This window comes from Centropristis striata, chromosome 10 (assembly GCF_030273125.1).
Source record: "Centropristis striata isolate RG_2023a ecotype Rhode Island chromosome 10, C.striata_1.0, whole genome shotgun sequence".
NCBI lineage: Eukaryota > Metazoa > Chordata > Actinopteri > Perciformes > Serranidae > Centropristis > Centropristis striata.
The window spans coordinates 28,242,379-28,259,853 of NC_081526.1; the positions used below are offsets into that span (position 1 = coordinate 28,242,379).

General features: G+C 38.6%; 1 protein-coding gene across 4 annotated transcripts in view; it reads left to right on the forward strand.

Annotated features, from left to right (window-relative positions):
* The window catches only part of pard3bb (par-3 family cell polarity regulator beta b), a 277,646-nt gene that overhangs the window by 113,118 nt on the left and 147,053 nt on the right, over positions 1 to 17,475 (forward strand). For 3 of the 4 annotated variants that reach the window (XM_059342439.1, XM_059342435.1, XM_059342437.1), the window contains exons 12-16: positions 935 to 1,126; positions 2,998 to 3,156; positions 8,154 to 8,289; positions 16,023 to 16,128; positions 16,692 to 16,822. In XM_059342439.1, coding sequence (XP_059198422.1) covers positions 935 to 1,126; positions 2,998 to 3,156; positions 8,154 to 8,289; positions 16,023 to 16,128; positions 16,692 to 16,822 — 724 coding nt within the window. The remainder of the gene's footprint in view (positions 1 to 934; positions 1,127 to 2,997; positions 3,157 to 8,153; positions 8,290 to 16,022; positions 16,129 to 16,691; positions 16,823 to 17,475) is intronic. The other variant, XM_059342438.1, reaches the window with a different exon arrangement.

The following is a 17,475-nucleotide window of genomic DNA, read 5'->3' on the forward strand; positions in this document are numbered from 1 at the left end:
AAGGTGCATTATATTTGAGATGAGGCAGACATCTCCCACACTCACACCAAAACAATCTAGACTGATCAATAGAACTACAGGTCAGAAAAAAAAGTACTTGGGTTTGTGCTTTACTGTCCCCTTAAGAGAACATTTTGTTAAAGACTGAATTATATATTTTTTTCTACTGTTGAAAGGTTTCACAAATAAGCATACGTTTGTAAAAAGTATTTGGAATGGAGTGGTGTTTTCTGATGAATGCTGTTTACTTGTCATTGCATTTCCAAAAAGTATAATCCATATGTAGTGCATCAGTGCCACCTCTCCCACTGAGCCATCACAGGCTTCAAACACACACTTTCATCTGGCGGGATTCTTTGTTTCTACTATTTTTTCTCTTTAACGCTCTCTCAGACTTAGTCATTACCGCCATACCTCCTTGTTGATTATATGTGTTTTTCACCATCTTTCAGGCTTTACAATAGTTATTTTTTTCTATCTACACGGCCAGTCATTCGTTCTTGTTTCTCTGTTGTACAATCTTTCTTTCCTCTCCATATTCCCTTTGCTCTCACTACTTTTGTGTCTCTCAGGCTCTCTGTGTTTGCCGTATTCTCCAATTACCTCTTGAAAATGCACAGGTCATTTTATTGATATTGTCGAAGCTGAAAGAAGAGAAAAGATGTGTATATAAAAGCAGACAGTCCAAATGGCTTTTTTCTTTTTCCTTTTTTTCTCCTGCGAAAATAGACTGGCTGCAATTTTTCACTCATCGAGAAATTTAGCTGAAAAGCTCCTTGTGATGGTTTCTCTAAAATGGAAAAGCTTTTAGTTTAGCTTTTGGAGACTATTCAAGCCCAATGAGCTGACCTCTGTCTCCTCACCCTCACCCTATTCCCACCCTCCTCTCCTTCTCATTGATGTCTCTCCCCATCTACCTCCATTTCTCTCCCAGAAGGAAGACTTGTCCCGTGTGACTGGCTTTGTGTCGGAGAGTGGGAAGGAGCAGCTCATGTTTGAGGTGCCCCTTAATGACACTGGCTCGGCAGGCCTGGGCATCAGCCTCAAAGGAAATAAGTCCAGGGAGACAGGAGAGGACCTGGGCATCTTCATCAAATCCATTATACATGGAGGGGCAGCATACAAGGTGACAGAATACTTTCAAACATACTCAAGTGATAAATAAAGACTGTGTCCTGGAAAATACTAATTGGTAAATATGACACATTTAGACACAATTAAACACATTTTTTCTCCAAAGGGAGTGAGTAATGTCAGAAGAGAGTCAAAGAAAAAATCACCTCTTCAATGAACAGAAAGACATCAGAACCTCATTTATTATTGATGAGACAGTCTTCTGTGGACACCTCAGCTGTCTCTGCATCTCTGCTGCCATGTGCCTCTGTTCTGTTAACCTTTGACCTTTTACCCACCAGGACACACTTGACATGTCATAGACAGCAGAAAGACAGACAGGCACACACCCACACACACACACACACACACACACATACACACACACACACACACACACACACACACACACACCTGTGCAGCGTTTAGCATCAGACATACAGGAATAGGTGGAAACGTGGACATGTAAATGACACACCAGGGGAGATAGACAGATGGAGTTGATGGTTGTGTGTGTGTGTGTTTGTGTATGTCTGTGTATGTGTTTTTGTACTTTCTACATAGTGAGGACCAGAACACATTTTTAACAAACGGAGTGGGGACTTTTTCTATAAAAGTGAGGACATTTCAGCGATCCTCACTTCTTTTAAAGGCTTGTGTGAGAGTTGAAACTTTGTTTTAGGTTAAGGGTTAGGGTGAGGGGCTGGGGAATTTACTATTCCAATGAGGGCCCTCACAAAGATAGAAGTACAAGGATGTGTGAGTGGTGTTTTATGTGGGTTTGACTTGAGGGAGATGCTAAATGAAAGAATCAGGTGAGTGTGTATCTGTTGTGAGCTCGTAGTAGAAAACCATTGATTTACAACTTCCAGGTCTGTCACCAGTAAAGCTCCACCAATACTGATTAGGGAGTTAAAAAAATGCTTCCTTTCTTCTTTGTTGATGCCAGAGGTCAGAGGATGCCGATGTGCTACTGCAGCAGAAGGCCACACTGCCATTTTATTAGGTACAACTTACTACCTAATAAAGTGGCTGATTAGTGTATCTGTGATTTGCCATTATTGGACGATCAAATCATCAGGCCGATATCTAAGACTTTTTCTCATGTGACTTACTGTAGATTTGAAAAGAGTTGTCTGACTATTTGTGGATCATTTTTAAATTTTTAGGTCCTAAAAGTTGTTCAGTAATAATCAAATCTAGAGTTGTTTTCCTTCCTTTGTTCATGAGAATGAGCTTGAGAGTGAGCGGTTGCTAGGCAGGGTTAAAGGAAACATTAGTGTGCCTGCTCGATGGGCCCTTAGACGCAGAAGATCAAGAACAACTTTCATAGGAATGAACAGGGCCTTGCTTCCAATACTTTGTGTGTGTGTGTGTGCGTGTGCATGTGTGTGTGTGTGTGTGTGTGTGTGTGTGTGTGTGTGTGTGTGTGTGTGTGTGTGAGAGAGAGAAGAACCACATAAGGAAACATGAATGGAACACTTAGAAATGCACATACACATACCGTCCCTGGACTGTGGAGTCTCCCAAGGAAGCTGTCTAGGACCTCTTTTATTTTCAATTTTTACTAATGATATGCTGTATGTACTCAGTAACGCTAGGGTGACAAGGGCCCACATGTTCAGAGCTTAATCAGGTTCTGTCTTTTGAGATCAGCGTATTATTTTACTGGATCAAAACAAAATATATTTATCCTTAATATAGTATAATGTTTGGTTCTAAGTATAGATTACTACATAATCCTAAAATGAATATACAAATAGATGGTCAAACAAGACAGCAAGTAAAAACTGTGAAGCTTCTTGGGCTCTGGCTTGATTGCACATTGTCATGGTCTGATCACATCAACAGAGTTGTTTAATCCAACTGGTGTGTATTTTATAGGATGGCCGTCTTCGTGTCAATGACCAGATGGTTGCAGTAAACGGAGAGTCACTGCTGGGACGCTCCAACCACGTGGCCATGGAGACGCTGCGCCGCTCCATGTCACAGGAGGGAAACGTTAGAGGGACAATCCAACTCGTGGTACTGAGGGCTCAGAAGGTACACACTGAAACACACACACTTACACAAACAACAAACAAAAACAACAAACAAAAGCTTTCCAAAGCTCGTTCAATCTATTTTTTTTTAGAAAAATAGACTGAGGATTGGACTGAGTAATACAGAGCCAAATGATAATTAATATAATAAGCATGTGTGGTCAGAGCAGTTTTAATGGATGCCTAAAGGTGCGTTAAGTGTCTTCATAATGGACTTAAATGTCTCAGAGAAAGCCAGAATCTAGGTTAGGACACCTGCTGTGAGACGGAGAGCACACACATGCCTCTGTCGCTTGAATAAGACAAGAACAAACCTTTTTTTATCTTCACTCTGTATCTCCTATCCCCTCCTTGCCTCCAGCTGACTAAAGCATCTTTTCATTTTTTCCCTCGCAGTCGACTGCCTCTGACTTTTTAGCCCTTGCATCCATTCTTCGCATACTTGACACTAGTCTCCCTGCTCTTACCAGCAGCAGCAGCAGCAAAGGAGCATTTACACTCAGCTATTCAGATTTTGTGTGTTTGTGTGTGTATGTGTGTGTGTGTGTGTGTGTATGAGACGGAGTGTTCTACACTCAGCTGTATCTCTTTTCTTTCTCAGTAAAAAAAAAAATGAAAAAAAGAAGATTCTTTTCACCTCGGCTGCTTTTCAGCTGATGCCTTTTTACACGGCTCTGTCGAATGTTTGTACAAACCCTTTGCACACACACAAAGCAGGGTTGTTGGCTCAAGTGTGAATAGCTTTTTGCATGGCCTGCTGGTGGAGCAGAAAAAAAAGCTGCATGCATTATACAACCTGCATGATAGAGGTGGGGGAAAATATCGATACAGTATAGTATATAGTATAGTATAGTATATATCGATTATATTGATTCATGGCCACCAAGTATCGATATTTAGCGTTCCAGCGGGCGTCAGTATTTTCACTGTTTTCGTTTTTTTCCAGAGGCCGTAGTGGGCTCACTTTAGGAATATACTGGAGATACTGGTATCATATGAAACTAGAAGATCTAAGGAATCTCTAGGCGTCAGGATATTGTGTCAGGAAGTTGTTGAAATAACGCTGCAAAGTTAGGCTTTTTTATGAATCATTAAAAAAATTCTGAGCTGTGAAGCTTAAAGTTGAGGAAAGTTTGATAAAATGCTGCAGTTGTTGTCGTCCATACATGTTTGATATCAGTTCAGTTCAGTTTGACTGAATACTTTGTTGGTCAGTCTGTGGGTTTGACTCTTATTGTGGAGAAATAAAAAGACTGAAGTGAGATGAATAGACTGAGAATTTTCTCTTAATTGACAAAACAATTCTTGATTTTATTTAATTTTGTGGACACAAATTCAATCAAACAGTTAAATCATAATATACTGTATCGCAATACTCACCATATCGCAAAATGCTTAAAATCGTAATAATATTGTATCGTGACTCAAGTATCGGATGAAATCGTATCACGGGCGTCTGCTGATTCACACCTCTACTGCATCATATGCTCACATATAGGCACAACAAACAATCAGATTATAGATGACCACAAACAAAAACACGGTTGGTTTGTTACAGTAGTCTTCTCTCATTACCATGCATGGGATGGACAAAATAATAGCAGTACCTTTCATTATAATGTAATACAGTTCAGTGGAACCACAAGCTATAACCTGAACCTTCTTACCTTTGGGTTTATTGGAAGGCTGTTGTGTTAAACTGCATTAGATTTAGGTAAGTGTGCCTAATAATACCTAACATATGGTGTGTTCGGGCTTACAGGGCATCCCTCGTCAATAGCTTGATGGTGAAAGCTGTTAGCAACATCAAAGCGTTACATCCCTGTTTCCCTCTTTTTCTTAAGAGTGGAAAAGAAAGGATAAAAAGACAGGAAGATAAAGGCAGATAGATAAGAGACTGTACCTTAAAAGCCTTTTTTGGGCTTCAGTATTGATGCTTTTAACATTTCAGAAGTGGACCACTCTAGTTTTTTTCCCCCCTCTCTGATCTTTTTCTCTCTGTCCTTTGCTCTTTCTCTCACTCAGTTCTTCTTGCTGTGTTCATCTCCAGCCAGCTCTCTAATCTCTCACTTTATGCAGCCGCTTTTTTCTTTCAGTAACTATCCAAACAGCATCTATTTCCAAGCTAAACAAGCATGGCTCCGCACAGATTCTATGGACATAATCACAATACCATAGTACAAAATAAAAGCTTCTAGTTATTAATATCGCATCGTAGGTTAATTTTATTTAACCCTCTGAACAACAAGCAGTTTAAAATGTATTTTGCTCATGTTACATTTTGCTCACTGTGGCTTAATTTAACTCCTAAACAGCACAATCACAGTTTGAATTAGGAGAGCTTGAAAATGTCTTTTGTGCAGTATAACACAATTATAATGGCATAAATCATAAGAAAGGGGGAAAAATGCTGGTTGAATTTTTTTGATATTTTTTTCCACAGAAATTGGAATAAAATGAAATCAATATATCCCATATTTTTGTGTCCATTAAGTGGACACGAGTGTTGCCAGTATTGAACTCCACATGCTATATCCGTTGAACTATGGACATTTTTACATTCTCTTTTCATCTCTCTTGTCCTCTCCTCTCTGCTCTGTGTAAACAGGCTGCAGATCAGTCATAGTTTTGCAGGATTTTTGTCACGTGACCGACTCAGCTTAGTCATTTTTAGCTTCTCAGTTTTGCGGGGACTGTTGAATGTCTGGACTGCAGATTTTTATATATAGACAAATATAAACAAATATAACATATATAAGCCTGAAACTGTAGCTTGATCCCTTGTAAGACTTGCTAAAAACAACCAGGCAGAGAAAGACGTTCAGTGTAATACTGCAGAAATGTGTTTGACGGCATCTAAAAACAATGTTTTTAAACCTCAATAACCTCTCTTTAGCTGTCTGAAGAAGCATTTGTTTTTCAAGAGTAATCTGATTGCACTACGACACCAGCTAATGTGTTGTGTGCTGGGACGGAGCCAGAGAGGGGAGGGGGCCCACAGGACCTCTTCCACTCGGAAGAGTGATGTGTCCTGGGCTGGAACAGGAGAGAGAAGCTGGGCGAGGGGCAGGACCTGGCTCTCAGTGGGGGGTCAAGAGGAAGATGACAAGGAGGATTTATCACACACACACAGTCCTGTTATGTCTCCTTTGTTGTCTGAGTGGAGGGCTGAGAAACACTAAATACACTGAAGCACACAGCCAGAGTGGCATACATATGTATACATGTTAATGAATACATACAGTTTTCTACACACACACAGGACAAATAAATGCTAATTTAATTCTTAAAGAAATAATACACACACAAAGAGACACGTCAACACATTATTAGTGGGCCCTGAGAGGGCCGGCCCTCGAGGGGCTGGGTGTCAGTGTGACTGTCAGTGCCACACACAGAAAACAGTGTTAAAGACAGATACAAGCCTGTGGGCCATGGGAAATGGTCTCCCCTCTTTCACCTTGATCCTCCGCTGTCTTTTTGAGTGCCTCCCTCTTCTTCTCTTTATTCTATCTCATACACGTCTAATTGTGTTTGAATAGACTGCTACACTCACTCTTCTGGCCATCACTCAATTTAAATGCAATCCACATTCCAGACACTTCCATAAAAACACAAAAGGTTCAATGAAAATAAATAACAGAAATATGGGCTGAAACATGTGCCACCAGAAACTGAATTTGAATGATTTATATTTGAATTTGAATTGCCTAACTTGAATGATTGCATTAAAAAACTGAATTTGAATCACATAATTTGAATTTGTATTGTATAATTTGAATCATTGCATTGAAAAACTTAATCTGAATTGTAATTTGAAATTGAATTTATTAGTTTGGAACTGAATATTTAGTTCTCACAATTCAAATTCAGTTCGCAAAATTCAATTTCAATATTCTACGACGAACATCCGGGTAGTTGAGGCAGAGCAATCGAGCGCAGAAAATGGAGGTGCTGATTGGCCGAAGAGGCGCTCTGTGTATCTGTGCTCGATTGCTCTGCCTCAACTACCCGGATGTTCGTCTGAGAAAATTGAATTTTAATTGCGAGAACTGAATGTTCAGTTCCAAACTAATGAAGTAAATTTCAAATTACAATTCAGATTCAGTTTTTCAATGCAATGATTCAAATGATACAATATAGATTCAAATTATGTGATTCAAATTCAGTTTTTTAATGCAATTATTAAGGTTAAGCAATTCAAATTCAAATATAAATCATTCAAATTCAGTTTCTGGTGGCACATATTTCAGCCCATAGAAGACACATTTTCCCAAGATAGCAAACATTTCATCAGCTTGTTTTTTTTTTTTAAAGATATTTTTTGGGCATTTCATAGCTTTATTGATAGTAGATAGATATGCAGAGTGGAGGGGGGAGACATGAGAGAAAGGGTTCTGAGCCAGATTCGAACCCAGCCCACCTCTGTGGTATTCGCTCTACCAGGGTGCTGGAACACCCCATCAGCTTGTTTTTATGTGTTGTACAGGTGCATCTTAATACATTAGAATATGATGGAAAAGTCCATTTCCAGTAGTTCAAGTCAAACAGCCACAACCAAGTATTGAGTCATATAGATGGACATACTTTTCAGAGGCCAACATTTCCATATTAAACATACTTTTTAAAATTGGTCTTTTGTAATCTTATTTTTTTTTGAGACACTGAATTTTACGTCTTCATTAAATATAAGCCATAATCATTATAATTAGAAGGAACTAAATATATGAAGACATGAACTGTTTCATTTTGTGTGTAATGGATCTATACAATGTGTTATTTCCACTTTTTGAAATTAATTACTGACATAAATAAACTTTCCATGATATTCAAATTCATTGAGATGCACCTGTATTTATTTTAGACTCAATTTCAATGTTTTGTGCAGTTTCAAAGTAATTTTAGCTGCTGTTTCTTGCCTTATATGAATTGAAAGTGGAGAGTCATCCAATATTTTTATAAAGTCATTTTTAGTATTTGCTGCCTTTCCTTTTTCAGGATCAACATGGGGCGTCACCCAATCGCTCATTTGACGGCTCCTCTGGTGTGTCAGGGTTGGTGGGTCCAGTGAACGGTCAGACTAACGGCCCCATGCCCTCTCACATGGTCAACAACTCGCTCTATGCATCAAATGGTGAGTGGAATCTTTTTCACTGGTGTTCAAGTCAGCAGGTTAACAGACATTACATTTACATAGAGAATGAATCATTATTGTTACTTATTCATATGGAATTCTAGATTTTGAAAGTGGGGGTCCTTTTCGGAACACCTGAGAGCCTTAGCAAGTTTGGGGGGGGGGGGGGGGGAGATGAGGAAAAATGCCGAAAAATAAATAAATTAACACAAAAAAAAATAAAAAAATAATAATAATGATAACAATTTGTAATAATAATAATAATAATAATAATAATAATAATAATTTGCAAAAAAAAGAAAAAAATCAAAAAACAAAATAATAATAATAATTTGTGATAATATATTATGATATTTAACATTTCAAAACCTTACAAGTTTAGAAATCACTATCGATTCACCAAAAACACGTACACAACGCAACACAGTACGTGGTGCATGCAAAGTTACCAACTACTTGAAAAACATTTTTTTAAAATAAAGGAAAGAAACCAGCATAAAGCTGATATAAAGCAGGGGATTAGGAAACTAATTCAATGCTGGATTTTATTAAGGCTAAGTTTCTGCATGGGGGCCAATAAAAAGTTTGGCCTTTTTTGTAAAATGGAAAAAGGATTCTGCAGAAAAGTATGTTTATATTCTCTTAAACTCAGGTAATAACAAACTTAACTTAATGTACGCATAGCATTACCATTTGTATTAAGAACATCCTTTGTTTTTTTAATGTTTATTCAAAACTCGTAATGTCATGATAAAAATGTTATTTTGAAGAAATTGGTCCATTTTAAAGCATTGATTTGAGCCTTGGTTACTGGCTTATGGGGAAATTCTGCCGTATCCACAAACGCTAATTAGACCATTATGACTGTTTCACTTAACAAGGATGTATCCCCAAATGCTTTTACCTCCACTCTCTGTGCTGTTTTTCCATTCCACGCAATAGTAGAGATGCACAGAATTTACTGGGAAACCCTGCATGCTTTTATCAAATCGCTCACCACTAATTGTTTGTTTCAGATACATTTTCACCCTCAACACACACACACACACACACACACACACACACACACAGATTTCAAACCGTAAAATCGCTAAACAGACACCTTTTTCTCCCATAAAAACATTTCCTAAATTGTCAGAGGCTCAGCCGGTTTTCCCCCTTGAAACAGTGTTCCAGTTCATTCTGACCCTGTTCCATCCCTGATTTTAGCTTTTCTATTATTGTTTTTTTTTTTTTTGCAATTGAAGCAGCATCAAAGGTGGGCATATCATTTGCAATAAGTTCAGTAAAGCACTGAATAAGTTTAATAATCATGAAAAGTAAACAATGTCTCCAAGATTAAACAAACTAAAAACAACCATCTACATTGCAGCCTTAATTAGAGACTATTCTGCCCCTATTTTTCCTTTCATTTCTCTCCCTCACTCTCTCTCTTTGCTTTTATTTTTCTCTCATCTTTTCTCAAGGTTGTTCTGTTTGTTTGTTATTGCTTGGTTTGGCCTGTTATTTTTGTTCTTGCTTCATATCGCTCTTTCTCGCTAACTCAATCTGCTCCCACTATGTTATCTGTATGCGCTCGTGTGTGTGTGTGTGTGTGTGTGTGTGTGTGTGTGTGTTAGCTAGTTGGACTGTATAGATACTTGTGTTATCCACAGTGTTGGTCTCTGCCTGTATGTGGGCCTGTTTGTTAAAAGTTTGTGTGTTTGTTTCTGAATGATATATCTGCCTGTTTAGAAATGTGTTAATGGCTGCTCTGTGTGTGTGTGTGTGTGTGTGTGTGTGTGTGTGTGTGTGTGTGTGTGTGTGTGTGAATGTGTGTGTGTGTGTGTGTGTGTGTGTGTGTGTTGTTTCAGGGATTGTTGGCCACTATCAAACAGTGCCGTTTTTTTGTGTGTTTACTCTGATTCTGGTAAACAACTCTGACCTTGAATACACTTTGCTGTTCAAATTCACCTCAGCTATGGTGTCATTTACATACACACACCAGTGTGTGTGCGTGTGTGTATGTGTGTGTCATACAGTAAGCACATTTTTCAGGCTCTGCGAGTTGTCACGGATGTTATCGTCTGGTGTGTATTTGTGTGTGTGTATGTGTATCCGTGTGCACTTGCCAGTATTTTAGTCTCCTAATGAACTATTTCACACACTGAATCCATTTTATTTGGCATTGAAGTCTAAATTAAAATGAAGAAATTATTTTCTTGCACCAAAGTGTGCTTTTGCAGAAGAATAAATTGAGTTTAATGATTCCCTACATATGTATTTATGCAGATGTGTTATTTTTGCATTTATAGATCTTCCTCTTTATCTCTTATCTCCCCGCCCCTTCCTCTCTCTCAGGAGAGTTAATCTTCTTGATGGGATGAACTATAATAATGAACAGTTTTAGTCTAGCTTCAGATATTATGCAATCTTCACCGATTTTGTCATAGGAGTGAGGGAAACAAGCATAACCAAAAAATACAAAACAAATGTCCTTATATACTAATAATGTATGAGGTTAAAAAAAAGGTATAAATCGCCAAAAATGTTTAAACAATTGCTAGTTTTGAGCAGGATGGAATTAGTTTAAGAGGTTTATACAGAAAAAGTAGAACAACATAGGTGGACATTTTTGTCCTTTATGGCCTTAAAGGGTAAATTAAAGTGAACCTAGAGGGTTAAAAGACTTGGACATGCTTCATGCAGGACGAGTGTAAGGTATTCATATTGTGGATAGCCGGGGAAAGACTTCCTCTTCTGTTTGCCAAGAATGGAGTTGGAGTTTCAAGACAAATTGTTTCTCTACATATAAATTCAGATAATTAAAAAACATTTTCCTGCTCTTCACACACCTGCTAAAACCCAATGTTGCTTGTTTGTTATCATTACTAATTTTCCCTTTTCAATACAACAAAGATTTATGCAAAACATCATTTAAATATTGAGTGAAATAGCAAGATTCATTTGAGTTAACTCCGTTGTCTTTGTTGTCTTGACATGAAATTCTTTTGCAGCATGGACACTCAAATATTAAAGTTGAAACAAGTTGGGTTTTACAGTGCATGAACTGTCTACCTGCAGACAACCAAAGCTGCTCAAACGGGATTGGTCAATACTACTCAGACTACAAACAAAAACAAAAACAAAAACAAAAACACAGTGTTTTTGGATCAATTTTGACCATTCCTTTTTAAATGTATCATTCTTGCAGGTTCTGTAACTTAATAGATGGAAAGTGAAAGTTAAACTGTTGTCAGTTGAGTGAATTGTTTCACAGTACATTTTTGCAATTTAAAAATGAATTAAATCAAAAATCAAAATTGGTTTCAGTGTAGAAGGGAGGATAATGACTTTGGAGCCTTCAGGGAATAAAAGTCAGACAGTCAATTCTTCATTCTGTCTCGGATTGTTGATGTAGGATTACTGTTCAGTTAAAATAAACTCAACTCTGAATAGATCTTTTAATAATACAGGCCCTCATTTTTTTAAAAGATTTTTTTAATGTAAACAATCTGTCAGAGGTCATAGGATTTATGTATAAAAGTGTTGACACACTGGTTTCCCCCCTGAGAGGAAAAGGGTGGAGGAAATGGAGGTAAGATGGAGAGATGATTAGACAGGCACATTGTAGACAAATACAGATGGAACGGGAAAAAAAGTTGAGTGCAAAAGAAGAGGACTCATATATCTGCTACTGGAGCAAACTGCTATTGATCTATTATCCACACAACAAATGCTTTTTTCACTTCAAAGAGTGGGAGTCGGTGAGAACTGTGTGCGTGTGCTAGTGTGTGTGTGAGGTGAAAGAAGAATGTGTTTTTGACAGTTCAGCTGATTAAGGTGCTGGCAGTGAAGGGGAGGGAGGAAGTTTAGAAGGGAAAAAAAGGCTGAAAACTGAGTGGGAGATAAAATGATTTATGGGAGATCTGAAAGGAGAGATAAATGACAGCCAAAATATCAGATTGCAAGAATGAGACCAGAAGAAAAATAAAGCAGGTGATTAGTGTAGAGAGAGATGAGAGGATGTGATATCTTCAGACGATGCTGTTTTCCTCTCCAGCTCCAGCATCTTCACTCTCAGGCACGCATGCGGCTGCGAGCACATAAAGGACACGCGGAGAGACGACGCGCAATGATCCCAGCATGTGTTGTGTGGCAGCTATGCACTCTGAGAAGTGATGACTGTATGTAAATTGTGCTTGGGTTGGATTGTGTGTCTGCGTATCAAGTTGTCATAAAGTCGTTTATCAAGCCGACGCAGCGTTATCAGTGAGCTACATCTGCAGTCACTTCAGTACATGTAGAGCAGCTGCATTGACTGTGTGCCTCTCATCCTCTTTCTGTTCCCTTTATATTTCTCCTCGTCTGTCTACTCATCTTTCTCCCCATCTTACTCTTTTATTCTCAAGACCTTTTGCCAGTGAAGCTCTCAAATTAGCATAAGTTTAACCCACTTTTTAAACATATATGGAATACGTTTATGATAATAATTGAACAGAGTAGTTGTGTTTGGTTAAAGTGTTCCGTCACCCATCATACTGTGATAAATGATATATCAAGATATGGTGATACATAATTTCATTGTCTAAATTGCTAATAACAAGCACATACTAACTTGGATTTCTCAGATATCTGATGAGAAATCATTGAGTGTGCCTGAAAGAGCATATATTCACCGGGCTTAATCCTTTTTATTCTTCCGTTTTCTTCCGTGTTTTTGGCGGTCGACTACTCGTCCCAGACGTTTGGTCGCACATACACTAAAAAGGTATCAAATCGTCCGGTTCGGCCATGACAAGTGTGCTATAACTTTTCTAAGGGTTCTGGCAAACAGTTTTCAAATTAGAGAGAGAAAATTTTGTCAAAAAATACATTCGGCAACTACGCTCAAAGCCGCAGATGCCACTCTACAGAAATAATTTATACATAGAAACGTAGGAAAATGTGTCTTCTCACTCACAATCCTGCTAAAGCTGTCAGAGTTATAGTTTGGCCGTAGGACGGACAGATGCGCCACCAACACGTCAACGCGCCTCATAGAGCGTCTGTTAAAAAGTCAAATCAGGAGCAGCTGCGGTTGATTGCTCTGCTCTGATCCATCACCCAATATGCAACTGTGCATAGAGCTCAGGAAAGGGAACACTCTGCAGAATAATGGTGCAATAATGTGTAAAGGTTGACTTGAAATGTTATTTAAAACAAATTGTGAGTAGTGTTTTCCAATAGCAGTGTGCAGGATTTTCTCCATTCAGTTATTCAACCAGAATGCGCTTCATGGAGGAGCAGCATAGTTTGGTAGCTCTCTGATTTTGCACAAATTTGCTAAGTTTTTATGTATTTTTATAATATTTTTGATGGATACTTCTGTGGAGAGAAGAGTTTACTCAAGAGAGGAGCTTTTTTCATTGAAACGGTGCAAGTCTGGAGGACAATATCACCCTGTTCCAGCTGGGTTGAAGAGGTGTTTTCGTGGTTGCCGAGCTGGTGCAAAAGTTAAGGCTCGGAAATGGAGATATAAGCCTTTTTTGCTGTCAGTCATCATGGAGAATGTCAACTCTCTGCCCAACAAGATTGATGAACTGGAGATATTGGTGAAGACTCAGAAAGTATACCGTGAGTGCAGTCTCTTGCATCATAAGATCAGACAGAGATGCTGTTGGGATGCTAAAGCTAGTGGCAAGAAGAAAGGTGGGGGCTTGGCTTTATTTGTGAACCAGAGATGGTGCAGTCCTGCACATGTTACTGTCAAGGAGAAGATGTGCTGTCCAGACATTTAATTATTGTCAATTAGTATGAGACCATATTATGTATCAAGAGAGTTCAGTCATATCATAAAAATACTTGTGTACATTTCACCCAAATTAAATGTGGAGAGGAATCAACACCATCTCTGGTTACAACAACAAGGAAAAGCAGCCAGTGGTGGGTGATGTTGAAAGAGCTGATGAACTCAACCAGTTCTTCAATAGATTAAATACAGCAGCCTGACCCAATGCCAATGCTGCTTCTCCTCCTCCTCCTCCTCCTCCTCCTCCTCCTCTTCAACATGTGTACATCTCCAAAGCAGCATCCACCCCCCCCTTACACCTGAGCCTCCACCCTTGTCTGTCACAGAGATTTCCGCAGGTTCAAGCCCCCTCTTCAGCCAGTGAATACCTGTGGGGTGGACATGGAGGTGGTGCCAAGTTCTAAGTATCTAGGTGTATATACTTGGATAATAAGTTGGACTGGTCCCTAAACACTGACGCTCTCTACAAAAAGGGGCAGAGCTGCCTCTTTTTCTTAAGGAAGCTCAGATCTCTGGACATCTGCAGTAAGATGCTGCAGATGTTTTATCAGTCTGTGGTGGTAGTGTGTTGTTTTATGCTGCAGTCTGCTGGGGAGGCAGCATCACACACAGAGATGCAAGGCGGTTGGACAGACTGGTCTAAAGAGCTGGTTCTGTAGTTGGAGCCAGGTTGGACACACTGGAGGAGGTGGTGGAGAGATGACCTGTCAACATGTTCGAGGCCATCCTGAAATACCCAGATCATCCGCTACACAAAACCTTTATGGACCAAGAAAACAGCAGTGGACTGCTCCTCTCTCTCTGTTGCAGGACGGAGAGATACAAAAGATCCTTCACTCCTACAGCCATCAGGCTGTCTCATTCTAACAGAGTTACCAGACTAACTGAATTTCTCCTCAGGGATAAATAAAATAATTTTGATTTTATTTAGATTTTGATTGATTTATTAATTAATTAATTTGTTCATTCATTCATTTGGCTTTATTGTTCAACTCCTGCATTCCAACAGACAAGAACTCTGCTTATGTGTATACCCCAGTTTAACAAAACTATTTTCTTAGTCTGAATACTGTATTTGTGTGAATGCATGTTGACAGAGTCAGTATATAGCTGGAATTATCCATATGTTTTTCTCTGCAATTTTACGTGTCCCTGTGTGCTGTATTTTGGTATAATGGGTGTTCAAAACATGCTTAGCATATGAATGGACAGTGGAGAAATTGCTTTTGCTGCAGAAGCATTGGTGTTTATTGCAACCAAAATTAATTTGTTTTTTGTGTATTGCACTGGACTCCCAACTGGCAACCTTCCAGTCACAAGCCTATCCAACATTTTAAACTCCATTACCTAGAATACAACAGTGCATAGAGCTCAGGAAACGGGTCTCTCTGCAGAATAATGGTGAAATAATGTTTAAAGGTCGATTTGGAACCCAAATATTGGTCAAAACAAATTGTGAGTAGTGTTTTCTGCAGTGTGCAGGATTTTCTTCATTCATTTATTGATTTATTAATTTATTAATTTGTTCATTCATTCATTTGGCTTTATTGTTCAATTCCTGCATTCCTATAGACAAGATCTCCTTTTATGGGAATACCCCAATGCAGTTTTTTCAACTTTTTTCTTAGTCTAAATACTGTATTTTTGTGAATGCATGTTGACAGAGTCAGTATATAGCTGAAATTATCCATATGTTTTTCTCTACAATGTTACGTGTCTCTGTGTGCTGTATGTTGGTGTAATGGGTGTTCAAAACATGCTTAGCATATAAATGGACAGTGGAGAAATTGCTTTTGCTGCAGAAGCATTGGTGTTTATTGCAACCAAAATTAATTTGGGCAAATCACAGCTGCTGTGCTCCAGGAAAGACAGCGATGGTTATTAAAAAATCTGTGAATGTCTGATCATATCACCAGCTTTCACATCCTCAATGCAGGCTTTCTCTTTTTTTTTTTTTTTTTAGTGACCAATGGGAGTTATTCTTACATGGATGAGGAAGAGGAGGGGGAGCTGTATGGACATGAGACAGAGTTCAGCAGTTCGAACCAACACTCCTACCTGCAGGAAAGGTGAGTCAGAGTGCTTATATATATTATTATTATTATTATTTCTAATATTTTTCCATGTTCCATATATATATATGTATATATGCATATATGCATATGCATAAATATATGTATATGCATATATATGCATATATATATATATATATATATATATATATATATATATATATATATATATATATATGCATATATGCATATGCATAAATATATGTATATGCATATATATGCATATACATATATATATGCATATGCAGTTTTCTTTGTTGTTTTATTGCCTCCTTTCATCATGTTTTACAGACATGATTAGTCTAATTTGCTAATTCACTGTGTTTTCACATGAGGTAATATTCCAAATGCAACACTAGAAACACAGTGAGCATGGTCTAAAATACAACAATGATTGGTGCTTGCAGAAAGAGAGAAAGGTAAAATCTACTCCATCCTGATTCAAAAAGATAGTGGAACTAATAACAGCTCTTAAGGATTGAAGCCAAGTCTGCAAAGAAATAATCTAACAATCTACCAACCACACTGTCTGTTGTGACTGTCTAATCAATTTGTTCCAGGGATAACTCTCACACCTCAAGCCCAGCCCAGCCCCAGTCTGCAGCCCAGAACCAGCATCAGCGGCAGTTCCAGCATGTTAAAGCCTCCAAGAGCATGGACCTGGGTACGACTCAGAATCAGCAACACACTGGTGGGGAGATTATTTTTGGTTTATATGCTCGGCATGGTGGCTGCATGCATCTTACTTCCTCACAGAAATGTGAAAAATCCTGCTGATGCATGGCTGCTGCACCAACGGCATGCAACCTCACAGCCACAGGCAGACTGACACCTCTGCACAATGTACAGCCACACACTTACTCACAGCTACAGCTGCAGGTGGGGAACCTTTTGTGCCTGTTGCATGTTTTCTGAAGTTGGAGAGAGTTAATTATCTCTTTGCCTTGCAGTGATTTTCTCTGAGACCAACAGCTCCAGTGGCTGGAGAACGCTCTGATCTTACTGTAGGAATTTCAAGCTGTGACACTTATACAGTTTCCCAACTAGGGCTGGGCGTTATATCGGTATAACTCGTAATACCGATATAATTTTAAAAAAGATATTTAGAAAATACCGCCATACCGAAAAATAATATCTTTTGATGTTGCTTGACTTATGGCCACAATTTATTTGCTCCTCTCTGCACACTAGCAAGAGCTAGTTCCTAAGAAGAAAAAAAACAAATGTTCCGTAATTTGTAGGGATTTCGGATTTCGGGTTGCAGATGACGACCATTCTGACCATTTCATCTGATGAAATTGCTTCAAAAGGTGGAAGGTTATGAATTTGATAAAGTCTTTAAAT